The 13,860-nt window shown below is 36.2% G+C and overlaps 1 protein-coding gene across 1 annotated transcript; it reads left to right on the plus strand.

The window, feature by feature from the left end:
* The first annotated feature begins 504 nt into the window (after window positions 1-504).
* Window positions 505-13,831, plus strand: LOC144840649 (steryl-sulfatase-like). The gene is made up of 2 exons (XM_078696553.1): window positions 505-879; window positions 11,160-13,831. Exons 1-2 carry the CDS (start codon window positions 609-611, stop codon window positions 12,626-12,628), a joined length of 1,740 nt encoding a protein of 579 aa, XP_078552679.1. The 5' UTR covers window positions 505-608; the 3' UTR covers window positions 12,629-13,831.
* The last annotated feature ends 29 nt before the right edge of the window (window positions 13,832-13,860 follow it).

Raw genomic sequence — 13,860 nt, forward strand, 5'->3', positions numbered from 1 at the left:
GGGACTCCGGGATCAAGTTTCCCCATTTCTGTTTAAACGACTCCATCACAATGCTCAGTTCACATGCTGTAGAAAGACACTATTTTAGTGTATTACTTTGGATTTCTTGATTTTTATTAAGACTATAAAACAGTGATTAATACCCTGGCGCTTCATACAATTGTTGATGGAGAAATTTGCATACAGCGGTAATGTACAAAGTATGCATAATTCGCCGTATGGCCGTAGCCTAACTATGCTGGCACTTTCCATACAACGGTGATTTATCCTTTTATCAAAAGTACGTTACCGATAAGCATTATAATTTGTGATTAAAATGGTGTTAGATAGTGAGCCTATTTATTCCAACACTTTTAAGGGTAGTAAAAAAATAGATTGTGAAGGTTGATCGTATGACCTAGTATTTAATTAAATTATTTTGTATCAACGTTTCCATAACCGGTAAACGTTATAGCGCCACTTTGTGACAGGTCAGCAATGTAGGCCTACCGTTTTAGAAAATCTTACACTTGCTTTTTGACTTGGACGGTGTAAGAGTTCAGTCGGTTCGTCTAAGTCACCCACTGTTAATAGGCCTTCAATTTTGTTTAATTCCTTATTTTAACAATATGGCCAGTACGGTCAGATGCTATACAGCAGTATGTGCTATTTTTTTAGTCGCCACAGTTGTAGTGTCCAAAGTTGAAAAGCAAAACGTTGAACGGCCACCGAATGTTGTACTATTTCTTCTGGACGATACCGGGTTGGGAGATTTAGGTTGCTATGGAAACAAGAGTGTGAAAACTCCCAATATCGACAAGCTTGCGAAGGAAGGCATGAAGTTTAATAGGATGTACGCTAATCCATATTGTTCGCCTAGCCGAGCCGCTATACTTACAGGTAAGTCAGAATATTGCCATGGAGTGTTAATATTGGAGGGTGGGGAGGAAGAGAAGGCCTCACTCTGAATCCATTTTTTCAAAATAATAAGTGCGCCTCACTCCTCTGAAAATATTTCACAATATTGGATCGAGAGAAAAAATACATTTGAAAAAGTGCAATTTAAAGACCCAAAAGCCCATGCCCAGGGTTTTTTTTCTATTTCGTCCTATTTGTATTATTCATTAATTAATATAATATACTGTATAAGCCTATATAATTAATGCTGAATATATATTAATTTAACCGTTTATTTTGTCGTTTTATAAAGGATTTTTTTTTTATGCCGAAGTGAATAGCTTTATCAAAACTACAAATTGGCTTATTTAAAGTTTGATTTTATTCATCTTTATTTTTTTATTGGGGGAAAATCAAAAGATACTAAATTCTTTCCTCCATAGATAATCCATAGGAGTTCCTCTATATTTATAGCCGTTTGTATAAGCCTATATAATTATTGCTAAATCAAAGAATGTAAAAAGTTATATAGAATTCGAGATAATAAAATTATATAGAATATAGTTCACATGTTTGAAAGCACCCTAAACGCAATTAAATCGTTTTCAATATAAAAATAGTTAAAAGAGAATGGATACGATGCTAAATACTCGAACAAGCCATTCATTCATTCATGCGTCACATAATTTCAATTACCATAAAACAAGGCATGGATAATTGTCAAAACAACATTTGAACCAAACAGCCCTATCATTTCACTATAAACTGTGCCAACAAATGTTGTCTGTCCACAACGTTTCTAAATGCCCAGGGTCTAGTTATTCTGAATCGACAGACACAACACATGAATGTTTTAATGTTCAGTAATGTATACACTTGTACTCCTTTCTTGGTCTCTCTTGACTATAGATTTCTATCTAGGAAATAACATTTATTAGGCCTATGTGGTATGTCTTTTGCCGAGAATGAGGATATAACTACAATTGTTTCCATTTTGTTTTAAATCTGTTCCATCTCGATTTCATTTTAATCCATTGGGCGCATTGGCTGTTTAGACATCCGCTTGCATTAGTTTTTTTCCCATGGAATATAACATTTTGATAAATTGGTTATAAAATTGAGAGAGAACAGAATCATATTCACATTGTGAATAATTTCCTGCTAAATTAAGATTCATGGAGTGATATTTCTACCAACAAAAAGCGTGTCTTCAAAAGAACGTAAAACTCGACCTTTCGTTTTGCAAAATTGCCCCTTTCTCGTCGTCCCATACAAGGATAATGGGTCTTTATTAGGAGACTCCACTATCAATGGTTTACAATCTGATATTAACAGGCCTAGTTGTAAATCATATGCCGCAAAGCTGTTGTTAATATATGCATATGAGGCCTGCTATTATCGGTGATTTATTATCATTATAATGACTGGATAATTGTTACGTCTATAATCAGTTATCCGTATCACAAAGGGCTTGTTCAGGCTTAGTTATTTACTCAAGTAGGCATATGTTTCATTGGCACAGTTTGGGCTTACTTACCGTACCCGGTTTTTTTTCTCTTTTAATTGTGAGGTTCACTCACCTTTATTTCATTTCAAAACATAATCATTTTGATAAATAAACAATTTTATTATGTATAATCTTTTTTAAATATATAAATATTTTCATTTATAAATATTAAGTTTCCCCTTACATCTTAAAAAAACTCTGCAAGAGATCATTTATACATTTACACTACATAATATAAACTGAAACAATATCGATAAATATAGAGAATCAAAAGCAACTCAATAACTAGTTGCTTGTAGAGTGTTTACTCTTCTTTTTTGTGTTTTCTGTTTTATTTGCACTATTTACATTTTTGTACAAACCCGGATAACTTGGTTCCTATCAACCATGAAACCAACTTACCCGGGTAAATAACTAAACTTGAACCGACCATTTGTTATCGCTAAAACCCGTGTAAGCAACTAAGCCTGAACCGTTAAAATTTGCGCGCACATCATGATGTACACATGCGCGCACATCATGATTTCAATGCGAGCGTTAATTGTTTTGATATGGTGATAAGAATACGCCTGGCATATAAAAAAAAGTGTTTCAAAGGACACGGCACGAATGCATATTATGTACATGCGCAGATGAGTGTTGTTCGATGTTGCAGCCGGTTGTAAAAATGCCCAAAGCAACTAAATTTAATATCAGCAGGATACAGACCTATGTTATTGAACTCACATCTAAAATCGGACGTGAGACAGTATGGGGCAAGAGCAGGCGAAAGTTTACTGGGTGAAAGGCCCTTTTTTGCCGCTTCGATTTATATAATATCCGATTTGACAGCTTCAATTTAAGAGCACATTTTAAATGTTTAAGACTTACGAAGTGTGATTGGATATGCGGTCTCACGTGGCATTGCAACAATATTTTTTTTATATATAATATTAAATATTATGTCTTAATTCCATTGTTATTATAGTTTGTTATTAATTATGATAATATTTGAATTATTATTAATATTATTATTGTCCCCAAAAAACACGAAAAATGAAGATTAATCAGATTTTGCCTAAAAGGTTTTTCAATTATAAAAAGACAACATAAAGCAGTTTAAGGTAACCAAACCCTCATTTTCAGACAGACAATTTGACTATTCGTTACTTTAAATTACAGTTTTTCAGATAACTTTTTTTTTATCAGCAAATTTTGGTCGAAGTAATATTACTATAATAATGTCCCCCATAAAGGGGACAAACTTTAACAAAATTGATTTTTTTTGGTTTTGATTAGTTTTAAAAGTATATCTTATCACCTTTTGTCCTCAACAAAGTTGAATATTTATTTAATAACACCAGATAAAAGTCCGTTAACTTTTTACCAACAAATCGTTTTGCTTGCAATATCGTATATGATATTATAATATTTTGATGCAAAGACTTGTTGAATTGTTTCTTCATCAAAGGGAGTTCAAACTAGGGGCATAACGTTCAGGATAACCATAATTAGATTATAGCTACCCTGGGAAATCGGAAGATGACGCTGGAGAGAAGTATGTAGAGGAGGCCTAGAGGTATACATGTTGTTGATGCTGTATGCATCAATTTGCCAATGTTGCAATTTGGTTTCTGTCCGACTATAAAACATTTGTCAGTTTTATGCATGTGGTAATTGGATAGCGACCCATTTCATGTTCGAAATGCTTTTTTTTTTATTTTATATTACTGGCAAGGTTTAAACTATTAGAATAGTACAAAAGTAAAATGATTATAGACTGACTGGATGATTTCTAGTTCAGATATCCATCCATAATCCTCAGTGCTGTATCTGCACATCGTAATTTTTCTTCAGTATTATAGGCAAATTCCTTAAAACAGCATCCCATGTGATGTCTGTATCATGGAAGGTTACATTTGATACCAGGTATTGATGATGGTATAAAGAATGCTCTTCTTAATTATCTCTCATGTGGCGGTTATAGCGCGTTCTTTCTTCGGCTGTTAAAATGAATTTCGAACACTAATATAAATGTTGAATATTCATTTGCCTTGCGTATAGTAAACGTTTGGAGGATTTTTTTCTCCGCGAGTCTTGAATCAACTATATCTCTCTCTCTCTCTCACTCTCTCTCTCAGCCTGGAATAATACCAGACAACGGGGCCTATTTAACTGTCTTCTATATGAATAAAGCCTACCCGCTGCTTTTTAGGCTAAAATTACAAGAAAAAAAACAAGACATCACCGCAAGCGAGCAGGTGATCATCGATAGTACTCATCTGAGACAAACTGCGGGGCTGTTTCATGACAAGCGATAGTAAACAGGCCCATCCACAACACACGAATGTCACTGTTCAACTCCAACACCTATTAACTGAACCTAACCCTCGAATAAATCTCTCAATATAAAAAAAAACAAAAAGAACACGTCGACGGAGTTCGAACTCTTTAAGATTGGAAAGGTTGTAGTCAGGAGACAATTATTGTCTCAAGTGGCCTATAATAGTGTCGTACATGAATTGGGTAACTAGGAAGCACAATTCTAAAAGGTTGATATACGGATCGTGGCCTTTGAGCCTAATGTGAACCACTTTTGAGATCCAATTCTTACGTAACTTTTAGAACAATTGATTCATGATTTCCAGAATTATTTCTGCTTATAATTAATCTTTACACACTAACCTAACATCATAATTTCTGCCTAATGAAAAAACGACTAAATTAATGGTTGCTAAAATACTTTTACGGCGGATCACGTGATATTAAATAAACTCTTGTTTTTTTTACAACATTCATTTATTCCCTCAGTGATCGTAATTGTACATAATCAACCCATTCGTCAAATATGTCTCGTTTTATTTTGTATGTTATATTTGTCTTTTGGTTTAAGGACATATCCAAGAAAGTAATATACTAATGGTATACTATATATATATATATATAACTATAATGCTTTTGAATGTTTTCACCTTGTTTTATGGGAACGATGCGCATTCTATGAAATCACAAGTGGGAACAGAACACGAAAACTTGGTTTCCACTGGGACGCAATGCAAAGACGTAGACGCAACGCAAACGAATTGACCAATGACAAGCGACAGTCGAATAGCCTAAAATCCATCGCTTGTGATTGCTCAAATCTCTTACGTTGTGCTACGTGGTTGTGTTGCGTCTCTAGTGGAAACCAAGCATTAGAAGCGGATACGAAGCGTTTTTTTTACGTTGCGTCGGTTACAGTACGTTGCGTTGCAGAATGATTTTTCTAGTAGCAAAATTGTCATTATTTTATTGTCATAAAACTGTTTAAATCCTTCTGAGGGCTAAACATTGCGTGCTCAGTGGAACAAAAATGTGTAAAAAAATAACATTCAAGGCCGTGACGTATTAATATGCAAGGCCATTATTCAAGACAATAAATTTACCCCCATAAATTCAATTAAAGTTACAAATTAATACTTTATAATGATTTAAGATCTATAAACGTTGTAACTTATGCATATTGCAGGTGTTTACAGTTATCATGAGAATTTAATTTGAAATAGACTTTGCTTTTATTACTTCCCAAATTTGTAATTAAATTACTGTGTTTGTTGATAGAAGATGAAAATTGCGATATGATTAGTGCAAGCCTGTGAAGGACTTTTCCCGCAAAAAAGGCAAATGAAAGCGTAACTGAAGAAATGCTAGATTTAGGCCTATCCTATAATAATGTGCCTGCTGGCTAAGTAGGGCTGACCAAAAATTGCCGTGCATGAGTTAGACCTACTTTACTGGCACTTTTGCTGATGCCCCCAGGGCACTTGAAAGGTCAGTTGTGGGTGGTTCTTTCAAACCCTATTAGCCTACCCCCAGTCAACTAGATGGTTAAACTTCAAAGCAATCACAGCGCCATAAGCGAGCCACTATATGGAGAGTGATCACCGAATGACTGTACCCTAGACCAAATGAGTGTGCATTATTACAATCAATATATGCCTGCGTAACTTCGTTTGCAATCGATTTAACCGTACTATATAATAATATTTACTATACTATTTCCTTATTTCCTATCATAATTGTCATCATTAACATGATGTCGTCACCGTTTTATCATCATAGTTATTTCATCATCTGACTATCATCATTAACGTCATTGTGCCCAACTTGATATACGGAAGCCATAAAGAGACATATACTGCGTTCTCGAAAGAAATGTATAAGAAAAAGAGTGGTACGCTAAGTTTCCGTACTAATTATATGAGTTGGGCATACGTGAAGCTATTGTTAGTCAACTGAGTGGTGCGCTAAGTTTTCATACCGTTTAAAACAGACATCACGCACAATTGAACAAATACGGTATTCTCCTTCATATAACCTCTGAGATACGGGAGAAAGTGTCATCTATTAAGCCTTCGTACTAGTCTAACAATAGCAGTTTGCGAAACCTTAACAACCCAACATTTTTTCATCGGAGAGTTACTGTCCCCCTAGGCTCTCAATCTAGATATGGATGTTATCGATGCGCATTCTATGAAATCATCTCGGCGTTATCGAAGGCTTTGAGGCTTGTATTGAGGTGGTATATGAACTTAGACCGGGCTTAGGGCTTCAAATCAATCTTAAAAATCAAGCCAGCTATGAACATTATGTATAACCAAACAAAATACTTGTTTCAATTCAAGTTTCTTTCCAAAACAAAATTGGATACATATATCTTTATATATATATTTCCCTTCTGTTGTTTTTTGTTGTTGATATGGATAGGCCTAACCACACTTCAAGTAAATTGGCTCTTCTAAATAATGTGGCTCTTCTTCCTCAATCGCTTTAATCTCCATCAATACATCGCAGAGTTACTTATAATAAATAATAATAATAATAATAATAATAATAAGATTTATACAGCGCACATATCCACTAAAGTGCTCAAGGCGCTAGTGAAAACCATGAAAACATATTAGCCTTAAAACTAAATACTATTGATAAATTTGACAAAACCCGAATAAAAAACTTACAATTCCATTCAACTTTGTTTAACCACGGAGGACAGATATGGTGTTGTTCTTCCTTGGGACCGGGTGCCGTCCACATACAAAATATTTTTAAAAATTCAACAATGTAAAATATATACATTATATTTTTTATTCTTCTATGAAGTTTATGTTTAAACGATTGTAGGGCCGTAGACTAGTGAATGTCTACCAAGATTGATCCATTCAAATGTACCTTTATACGCAAGGCTACGTTTTTTATATTAAAGGCAAGTATCCGAATCGAATGTAGTTTTTAACAACTTGATAGTGAATGTTTATGAAGTCAATGCATATTAAAAGATTGTTATTATTATCTTTAGAACAAGAAGAAAAGTAAGCAGTTAGTCTATTTTGTCCCAGGGGACAACAGTGAGCATAAACCCGAGTAATCCATAAAGTTCAGGGCGTGCAAAGCAGTTTTTTTTTTATTGAATTTTAAACCCACCCGTTAACGCGATTATTGATATAATGTCACTTAAACCGTTTGTACTTTACGACTTAGGGTGGGTTTACTTGATTCATTTCATAATTGATTTTAAAATACCCTTGGTTCACTATTCCCAATTATCCCATTATATTTGAGCTTATGCAAGACAGAATTGTTTAAGCTGGTAATACAGGCTATTGAACCCAAGTTGAACCTACGAAACCAGTAGCGTTGGTTTTAAGTTTAAGCCTAGGGTATTACGTGCTTGCAGTCAGTTTTTTTTAAGACCATTGCAATCACGTGTAGTGCTTTTTAGATATTTTCAGCGAATTCATCTGTTACACCACACTTCTATTCCGTGAAACGGAAAAGGTGTGAATGCAGGCCTAGCTAAGACTGGCGTAGTATACGCCTTTGCGTGTGAACACCATCAATGTCACTTTACACCACGCCATTGGCATTGACCATCGAACACGCGACGTTGGCTTATACTATGATTTGGAACACAAGTTAAGTGAGTTGATGGATGATTCATCGCGTCACAATTAATGAAATTGCTTGCGTTGCGCCTACTTCCTGTTTTAGTCTATGTTTAATGCGGCTCTTATCTTTCTGATTTCTCCGCGGAGTACGTGGCTGCATAGAAGAGCACGGAATCCAAATGCTGCATTATTTCGTACTTAAGTGCGATGCTTATTATCAAAGGCGGTCGTTCTTTTTCCTCGTAAGCTTGGTTCCCACTTGCGACGCAACGTAACGGAATCTACGCAACATAAGCAAATGCCTGCTTGAAATCAAATCTGCGATTTTTGTAGCACTGTTGCGTCGTCGGTTCCCACTTGATTATGCATTACAGCACTGCGGCGTCGATACGTCGCTGCGTTGCGTGCTAGTGAGAACCACACTTAACTGTTAATTAATCTGTCGGTGTACATAAAATGTAGCTACTTCGGTATTTATGTTTATAAAGCTAGGAATGAGTATCCGTGCTTTGGTTGTTGATATAGTATCGCTCTCCATTCACATTGGGAATGCATGCTGTGTCCATTCACATGCAGGCGATGTGATATGATCTATATCTAAGGGTCGAATTCGTTGGGATCAACTATCTGTTGCCGATATGGATTATAAACTAGTTTTGTTTCCCTGGGCGCAACGCGACGCTGTATGCACAGCGCAAGTTGGTTTTCGGATGATCCATCGCGTTGTGATTTGTCAAATTACTAAAGCTTGTTTCCCAATAACACTCAACGCAAGGACGTCAGCCGAAACGCAAGCGAATTCACCAATCCAAGCGATGGATCATTCGAACCGTTCCTTGTGATTGGTCAATTCGCTTGCGTTGCGTCTTACGTCCTTGCGTAGCGTTCTAGTGGGAACCAAGCTTCTTAACAACCACCTCGTAATGGTACTGCGACTGCGACTGCTCTTCGGACTGCCCCTCTCCATGAGTTGTCACTCGCAGCGAGACAGCCCCATACGATGGTTTATTTATGACTATGTCAATGGGTGACACTGAGATCAACAACCCCGGATATGGCCAACATTTAAAGCCACACACCCACATTTTAGGATTGAGTATCTATAACTTTTATTCGTCCACAAGGGAAATCATCATCGTCGTACAGAAAAACTTACATCCGTAATATAACGCTACACATTATAAAAACATCATAAAGTTTCTTCTCAGTCTTCTGTTAAGAGATTGTCGTGAGGCAAGTCTTTACACTTCTAGCTTCGAAATAATGTGAATATGAGTGTTATGCTGCGTGATACCAGAGGGGATAAAGGAGTTAGCATAGGCTGCTATTTGTTTTAAGCTCATTCTTCCGCTTGGATTACATGGTTTAGTGGACGAAACATTGAAGAGTACATTGTATGATGTATTTTATGATCTTAGTATGTACTTCTAACAGAAGTTTAGTAGAAGTATTGGATATACGCCCGAATTTCAGTGCTGTATCTCTACTGTACAATATGTCCAGTGTTATACTCAAAATTCTGTAATACGGTATCAAATGTGTATGACATGTGATGCTGTATCATGGAATATCCCTATTAATACTGAACAAATTTAGAATCGGCTAGTACTGTATGAGCGTTGTTCTAGAATGTTGGGTTTTTTTTTATCACAAGGTATCAATAAAATAAATTAATACCGATTAATTCACTTGTATGTTCTATATAGTTTATACAATAGTGTTATGCAACTACAGAAGTCGATATAAACCATCTGTATTTTTTTAGATCTACCATATTTTATTACAAATAAGTTGCTATAGCGTATAGTAGCCTATCGTGCAAAATACCATTATTTTTGTGTTCAAAACATCTTGAGCGCTGATACAACCATTAGCAGACAAGCAAGCAATCATTCCAGTCAGTCAATTAATCACTCCCTTGACAGGCGTTCCTGTCATATTATTGTCATAACAACGGTTGTCAATCAATCAATAATAATGACATGTCATAACAGACTATAGTAAAATACTTTTTTGGGTTTTTACTCATTATCATATCAGGAAGGAAAATCAAGACACGCGCATACTATTATCTACGTACGTCCAAATAGGTTTTGATAGCACTCTCTCTAACTTTATGTAACTTTGAATTATATAGCGTCCGCCCTCTATTGTTTGGTTAAGCTTTCATAATTTTTTCGATATTTCACTTTTAAATTGAAACCTCAAAGCGGTTGGTGTGAAATTGTTTAAATTGTGGTGTAGGCATATAATTCTAGGCACTTCGCTTACCCTATGAAAAGTATATAAGCGAGCGTACTGTTTTAGTAAACCGATATGGCAGATGATCCGTTACTGATGTCTCTCTGCTAATGTCCAGATACATTTTTGCTATTCACCCTTGTATTCACGTACAAGTATATTGCAATAATTTAAATTCATTGTTTACAACAACGATGGCCTGATTCAAGTTCATCCTACACTTATACTAACAGATACAAGCTTACAGCGTATCTTATACCGTTATACATTACGTAACCATCTATTAAAAGCACTATAACCAGAAATGTATAGTATCTCCTCCTAAACCACAGTACACAGTACAGCTGGGGCATCTTTTAATTTCTCTATTAAGATATGTCGGAGGAATTTGTGCGCAAAAAAATGTGTTTTTAAACTTTCTTTGGGACAGCCGAATGCCACATTCGGTATTTCTCAGTCTTTTTTCCTACGTCATAATCAGATCACAGAGAGGTGGTTACCGTATCGCTTGCTGTCACCCGATGGACGGGAATTATATTATCTTATTTTTATTTAGGTGTATGAATAATAGTATACAGTGTCAAACATATGCCTAACCGTACTCTTAACCGTTGCTCTTTTGTATCTTCTAGGAAGACTTCCTCCACGAACAGGCATCTTAAAAGGACGACTAATGCAATGGCAAGTGTTTGTTAGCTCTGCAACGAATGGAGGTCTTCAGCATGACGAACTCACTATGGCAGAGGTGTTCAAAGAGAAAGGCTACGACACACGACTTTTAGGAAAGTGGCATATAGGAAACGGACCTGGTGGAAAGTACTTGCCAATGAGACATGGCTTCGACTACTGGGTCGGTACACCACTAACCCACGCATATACATGTGGTAACACATACAAGGGTCAATGGACACTACAGAATTTCTTGTATCCATTATTTGAACATACTAGCATTTTCATTACGATGGCTTTATTAATACCAGTACTAAAAATGCTTGGATTTATAGAAATGCACGGTGTGGCTATGTTAACTAAAGGGTTAGTTGTATTTTATATACTGTACTTTCTTTATGTGATACACTTTTCACTGTTGAATCCTAAAAGTTGTATATTATACAGAAATGATGAGATTATACAGCAACCGTACTACACAGACAACCTCACTCTGGAGTACACGCGAGAAGCCGTCGATTACCTCGAAGAAAGAGGTAAAGAGCGATCAAAGCCTTTCTTTTTAATGATGTCTTACAACCAGATGCACACCACAATATTTGCATCACAAAGTTTCAAAGACACTGGAGGCCTTGGTTTGTATTCAGACGCTCTGAGAGAGATGGACTGGAGCATCGGTAAAGTAATGGCAGAACTGAAGCGAAATAAACTGGATAGTAATCTGTTGGTGATGCTGACGTCTGATAATGGACCACTGTCTACATATGAGCCTCATACACTGGCACACGTTCCGGTCGACCAAGGAGGTTCAGCTGGAGAAGTTAAAAACAGTAGAGGAGAGCATGTACGATTAAAGGGATTCAAGTCCACAAATTGGGAGGGAGGAATCCGCGTGCCAGGTTTGATTCGATGGCCTGGGAAGATTCCTGCTGGGTCAGAAGTCGACGCCGTAACGTCGATTATGGATTTCTATCCAACTGTTCTTGATGTTATGAATCGTCCAGTTTCAGATCGCATCATTGATGGTCAGAGTCTGCTGCCATTCGTGTCAGACGTCAAAACCCCGACACAGCATCTCTTTCTCTTTCACTGGTGTGACCCCGACCATCCAGCAGCCGTGACTTACAAGAACTATAAGGCAATTTTCGTAGATGAGACCATACATGTTGGGTGTAATCGCAACTTCCGATCAGAACCGTTGCTCTTTGACATGTCCCTTGACCCCGGAGAATCATCACCACTTCCCCTGGATAAACATCAAGATGTTCTTGATGAAATCCGTACTGCGGTCCACTTTCACATGCAAAGTCTTAATCAGAATTATATTACAGAAATGGAAAAGATGTTTGTACCTTGGTGGTATCCTTGCCATAACTTTCCTTTTTGCTCTGCTAAACCAAATCCTGGGAACTATGCTAAACTTGGTCTTTAATACACATAACAACAGTACGCGACGCGCATGGATGGCATTATTAGGATATTTACCTCAAGGAAGAAGCAATACACACGACACCTATCCTTGTATTACGTAATGGCATAAATACATATACGTCACAAATCTATTTCTATCATTTACAAGTCTTTGCAAAGACAACCGAATTAACATTCAGAACACATGACGTCGTGTGTATTGCATTTTATTTCTTTCAATATTTCTAAGCAAATAAGCACAATAGTATTGTTCCAGCAATAACAATGATGATAAAATAATGATAATTACAAAAATGAATATTTTGCATAACAGTATTAATTGTACAGTGTTATAGAATAGTGATGTATTTTTATATTGTTTGCATTTTATTACCCATGTTTGTCATATATAGATATATTGTAACAAATAATGTTCTTTTATAAACGAAGTTAGAGATTATCAATAGACAAATGCCTAGGCCTAAAGATTATTTGCCTTTATATCATTATTATTAGTCAACAGTTGCTAGAGCCGATACACGCATGGTTTTCTTTTCACCAAACTGTTAACTGTTGGTTGCCGTTCCCAAGTAATTTGACCAATCACGACGCGACGCGATGGGCCATCCGAACTGTCGCTTGTGATTGGTCAACTCACTATGTTGTTACGTTTAAACGGTAATTCAACGGCGTTGTGTTGATGCAATGAATACCGTAAAACCTCGGAAAGAAGCACATAGGCTATCTCTTTTTTCAGTACTATTGGGTGGGATTCTTTTCAATAATGAAATTCTCCTCTTTATCTTGTCTTAATTCACCGCTTAACACAATTGATTCAACTGGTAATTGTATATATTTAGCAAAGAAATTTAATAGTTAATTTAAAAAGGAAAATGAGGGTATTTGAATAATAATATAGTGCGATATTTAGTACTAAAGCTTGGTTCCAACTAGGACGCAGCTCACTTACGTACGCCACAATGCAAATGAATTGACCAATCACGACCGACAGTTCCAGTAATCTATCGTTCTTGATTGGCCAAATTCGTTGCGGCTAACGTCGTTTGCGTCCTCCTATGTGGGAGCTTATGTTTGATGTGATTTTGGTATTAACAAAGTACTACTTTTTCTAAAATAAAATCGGTTGTATTATTTTATGGAATTAGATTTCTATGCATAAATTGTATGTATTTTTGTATTGGTAATAAAATGGAACGTACACCGACTTTCTATGTGTTTCCGGTTTAATTTTAC

Source organism: Antedon bifida, chromosome 4 (genome assembly GCF_963402885.1).
Source record: "Antedon bifida chromosome 4, ecAntBifi1.1, whole genome shotgun sequence".
In the NCBI taxonomy this organism is placed as follows: Eukaryota; Metazoa; Echinodermata; class Crinoidea; order Comatulida; family Antedonidae; genus Antedon; species Antedon bifida.